General features: G+C 36.5%; 1 protein-coding gene across 1 annotated transcript; it reads right to left on the reverse strand.

Annotated features, from left to right (window-relative positions):
- Positions 1-469: 469 nt before the first annotated feature.
- LOC125418358 (uncharacterized) lies at positions 470-2,246 on the reverse strand. The gene is made up of 5 exons (XM_048461707.2): positions 1,642-2,246; positions 1,448-1,543; positions 1,248-1,376; positions 890-1,146; positions 470-787 (listed from the first exon to the last, which is right to left on the reverse strand). Exons 1-5 carry the CDS (start codon positions 2,188-2,190, stop codon positions 649-651), a joined length of 1,170 nt encoding a protein of 389 aa, XP_048317664.2. The 5' UTR covers positions 2,191-2,246; the 3' UTR covers positions 470-648.
- Positions 2,247-5,186: the final 2,940 nt, after the last annotated feature.

Raw genomic sequence — 5,186 nt, forward strand, 5'->3', positions numbered from 1 at the left:
AAACAAACATATATCAATTTTATTTTTATTTAAAATGGTTATTGATTTTAAATGTCACTACATTTTTTGTTAATTCCATCTTCATCTTATATAATATTTGTCTCCACTCCCAATTTTTTTTACCCTACTATTAACTTATATAATCTATTAGAAATTGATTTTCCAAGTGAAGGAAATTAGTTTCTAATAGGAGTAAAAATTATTCAACGATTTCCGCTTGGAGGAAATGTTTTCCAACAGGAGGAAAACTATTTCCGCTTGGAGGAAAATTTTTCCACCTGGCGGAAATTTATCAAGAGGCTTCAATTTTTCTTCATATGGGATTTCCGACTGGAGGAATGTTTTTCCTCCATTTTTCCTCCAGTAGGAAAATTTTTCGGCCTATAGGAAATATTTCCGACAAGCGGAAAATTTTTTAAAATTTGAAATTGAGCTCTTAAGGCGTTTGTGCATAACGGAATTCTAATAAATAAACATGGCACATTTCCTATAAGGTCAATTACTTATCATTACATCAATACCACATTGTTATCTTTGTTAAATGAACATTATAAGCCACCATTATATTTACAATTAAAAGTCAAATATAATAAATAATATGCATCTATAAACATGAAAAAATGAAAGAAAAAAGCATCACCACGCAGCTCATATGCTAAGTTCTTTGTTGTAAACCTCATATGCATACTTCTTCCTAAAGAACTCCATGTTATCTTGTGTGAATGTCAATGGTAATCTAGCATGTAAGAATTCGATGGTCTTGAGTGTAAATATGCCACAGTCACCACTACAAAAACAAACAATTATTATAACATATATTAGTATTATTAGAACCATATTCAATAGTTAATATTTATTCAACTATCATGTAAGTATTAAGAGGTTTTACCCGTTACTTTGCTGAGGGGTATTTTGTGCCAATTCACATGTAAACTCGTCAACGGAGTCTACAAGATCCGACCGCTGCTCATAAAAGGATGCAGACCGCAGTAAATATGGTAACATTATGCATAATTTCTGGAAATAAATTTGTCCCTTGTATCGGTTACCAGCCTTATCTGAATCATATACAGTCATGCGACGCTCTTTTAAGTCCACGTGCCCTACCACCCAATGTATGTTGCGCTTGTTTAGTGGAATCAACAACTGTCAATACATTACAGAATTTCAGTTAGCACAATAAATAAAGGAAGGCACATGAATAAATGAATAGTTAACATTACACAATTTGGACATGTATATATTACATGATTTACGTATTTCCATGGCTTGGACTCCTTCATTCGAATCCCCAGCACATATTCTTGCATTGCGTATGAGAATTGGAACTTAGATGGATTGTCGATGAACTTTCCATGACATTGCTCAATGTATACCTACAACAAAATAATTTATTAGTTATCTAAAATCACAATAGCCACATATAGGACACCTGGCCGTTACTTACCCAAAATCCTCCATCTAGCACCTCAAAACTAGGATCAAAAATATCAGGAAATTGATTGGCACGTACACGAAATAGGTAAGGCAGGACTTCCATATGCTGCATTGAAAGACGAGTTAATTTTAAATTACATCCATGCAGTTGAACAACTATCTATGGAATTTATCAAATTATAAAATAAAAATCTTGATACTTACATCGTGATTCAGCCACTTCTCACTGTTTATAAGCAACTGGAAAAAGTCTTTACCCGCAGTCAAAATGTCCATATCAACCTTTGATGCCCAACCAGACTTCATAAATTTGTCAAAATTTTTTACAAGTCGCGTAGGTACTGGTTTGTATGGGTCGAACTTCAAAGTAGAAGATGCACCAGGTAAAGTGCGCTGTAGTTTTTTCCGCAAGCCTCCGACACTATAAGGAGTTGTAATAGCTGCTGCCACCTTCCTATCCCTCCTCCCAATATCTATGTTTTGCTTAGCAGCTGCTACCTTTCTTGCACGTCTCCCGGCAGGAAACTTTGATGGAGACACTTTCTCAATAATCGTAACACTTGGTCCTGCAAGGTCGTCAACATATGGCTGTGACTGTCTATCAACGGGGGTCGCATCGGGACCATACTCTCCTTTATTTTCATCCCCTTGACCATCCATCCCATCTCCCAACCCGTCAGCACTAACTCCCACTCCTTGGTGCTTCATTAACGTATCAAGCTTGGTGTCCAAACTTGCAAACTCTCTAAGCATGGCAATTCGTAAATCCTTAACGTCTTGCCGTACACTAGCCACTTCGCCTTCAAGGATTGTTAATCTCTCTCTCCAAGGTACCTAAAAGAAATAATAATTATTAATACTTGCAATAATGAAAAAAAGATAAACATTCATACAATTTATTCAAACCTCATCATGGGATGGAGTCGTTGGAGGTTGGGATGGAGTCGTTGGAGGTTGGGATGGAGTCATTGGTTCAACATGAACATGAGCAGCAACTCCTGCAGTCGATGAAGAAGGCTGGTCTGTCGGCTTATGTCCCATTCGCCGCCTCCCTCCTTTTCCCATAATTTCCACAGACGCCTCTTTCCGTTTCTTACTTATTCCACTTCTTGTAAGTGGAATACCTTCATCTTTTTCATCATGACTTGCCTGTGGTGGCTTGTCTCGAACAGCAGGTGTAACATTGTATGGAGTACTGTCATGATGTACATCCAATGCCAAGTTGCCGATATATGCATGCTCAACTTCAGTCACATTCATTAAGCCATGAACGGGATACTGCAAAAGACAAAAGGGATTATAATCAAGTGATTAACAAGTAATACTAATATTCATACAAATACTGCAAAAGTGTATAAATAATATTATTATGTTGGAATGTATATATATATATATATATTTGTACATATAAGTGGAAGAACTCATAGACTTACATCACGATGATCGAAGAGTTCAGTGGCCTTCTCAAATCTTGGCACTTGTGAAAAATGCCAATTAAGAATTCGAGGGAATGCCATGTCCGGCAACTTCTTTCCGAATGCTTGACCCAACGAAGGAATTGTCTCAAAACCCCAAATCTGTCAAACAATTAATTAGTAATCAATAAGTAACGAAATATACACCATACATACAAGTGTAACAAACTTTAAATAATAGTGTAACAAACTTACCATGAAAGCCAAAGGAAACCCACAAAGACTATAACTCTTTGACTTGTTTAAAGCGATGGACTCTCTATGCTCAAAAGCACTCTTCAACGATCTAATGGTGGTAGTATACGATAAAGTACCCCATGGAAAGTTATTGAAGTACTCTAAATCGTCCACCATCTCCAAGTGATTATGAGGTGCGGTGGCCATGCTTTCTTTGCCTAGAAGAACCGTCTCTAGGAAATATAATAAAGCCAACTTCAATCTATCATCGTCGGCTTCATTATTGTCTTGACACTGTGCAGTCAGGAAAGCTTCGGTTATCTCCGAATTAGTGACCTTTCGCTTTCCGCCAAAATACGTGTCACTAATACGAGTAGAGATGTTAACCTGCCTATTGGGTTCGTAACCAAACCGTAGACCTGTAATTATGGTGAAGTCCCTCTGTGTAAATCTAGCACCACGCCCTCCAAAATTGAATACCATAGAGTCCTTGTCGTCGCAAACACATTGCCTATACAGCATGCTGTTGACGATGTGGCCACTAAATTGTATCTCGTTGGCCTTCAAAAAGTGGCCAAAACAGCTATCCTCAAACTTCTTTATTTGGGCTGGAGTCAGTTTGAACTTAATATCCGACACGGCTTTCCAGAAGTTCGATCTACAATTAACCTTTGCCCTCGATATCTCCGAGTCCCAAAACCTTCGTTGGTAATCTGAATCCATTTATCTGCAAATCAAATACAACAAAACATAACAGATGGAGGAAACGTTTTTTCCGACACGAGAAAAGCCTGAAGGACAATTTTTCCGCCTGGAGGAAAAGGTTTTCCGCCTGGAGGAAAACATTTCCTCCAGGAGGAAAAGGTTTTCCGCCTGGAGGAAAAAATTTCATCCAGGAGGAAAATGTTTTCCTCCTGGAGGAAATTCGCCTGGCGGAAAAAATTTCCTCCAGGAGGAAAACATTTTCCGGCTGGAGGAAATTTTTTCCTCTAGAAGTAAAAAAATTCCCACCAGGAGGAAAAAAAGAGAAAATATTTTCCTCGGGGTGGAAAATTTTCCAGAACCAAAATAACATACACCTAACGGGATTTTCAAACCAGCGCATAATACATTATACATTAGTAGTGTACATTATACATTGCTTCGTAAAGATAACCTATAGATATATTATGGTTTCACATTCAAACCTCCCATTATATTCAAACAAAAACACAACTTCACAATATTAGTAACCATGCAGCAATCAAATTTAGCATATTATATGTGTAAGATGTGCATATGAACAAGAGCATATGAGAAATTTGGAAATTTTCCACCAACAGAAAAAAACCACAAGAAGCATAAACCCTTTTAAACAAATATAATCCATACAATTAGTTATGTCTAACCAGTCATAAGCCAGATCTCAACATGAACACCAAGAAAAACAACTAACACTCCAGTTAAAATCTCTGTTCTGGTTGCCTAAATATGACCTATCAGTATCACAATAATGCAGCCTAGATACAAGTGAATCAATAGCCTTGCAAGAAAGAAAAATAAGAATAACAAACAATTGACAGAAATCTACTAGTAAATAAAAAAATAATAACAATAAATAAAATTAAAAATAACAAAACTAAGGAATCAGCAACGAGAAATTATTTGCCTTTTCATGTTTCTGAACATACAAAATGAACAAGGAGTATACACATGCAAAAGGAATCAGTTCAATAGGCATCCTTACAGCAGGACGAAGAGAACAATACAAAGATTAAATGTCCACAATGGTGAATATTAGGAAGAATAATGCTAATTCACAAAGAACAAATTTCAAACAATGGAAAACTGTAACTTTTGCCCCAATAACTGAAGATAATTGTTACTGTAAGCCTACAACTATTTTGGTTGTACTCATGCTATAGGTGATGCATAAAAAATAAAAATTTCTATCCAATTAGTGATTAGACCAAGGACAGAGTATTATGTTGAAATGCAAGACAATAGAACTTGAGGTATAAAGAGAAGCACACATCATAACTATTCCCTAGTCATGTTGCAACAAATGCTTTAAGCATGCAATTGAGGTTACCGGTGGGTCATTTTGAGCACAAGGAA

Source organism: Ziziphus jujuba, chromosome 4 (genome assembly GCF_031755915.1).
Source record: "Ziziphus jujuba cultivar Dongzao chromosome 4, ASM3175591v1".
Taxonomy (NCBI): Eukaryota; Viridiplantae; Streptophyta; class Magnoliopsida; order Rosales; family Rhamnaceae; genus Ziziphus; species Ziziphus jujuba.

Bases quoted from the DNA above. Each gene is read 5' to 3' on its own strand.
- LOC125418358 (XM_048461707.2), bottom strand. From the start codon at position 2,190: ATGCTTAGAGAGTTTGCAAGTTTGGACACCAAGCTTGATACGTTAATG. The intron at 1,377-1,447 runs GTAAGTAACGGC...ATTTTGTTGTAG, and splicing joins TGCTAGATGGAGGATTTTGG to GTATACATTGAGCAATGTCA. The intron at 788-889 runs GTAAAACCTCTT...TTGTTTTTGTAG, and splicing joins ACCCCTCAGCAAAGTAACGG to TGGTGACTGTGGCATATTTA.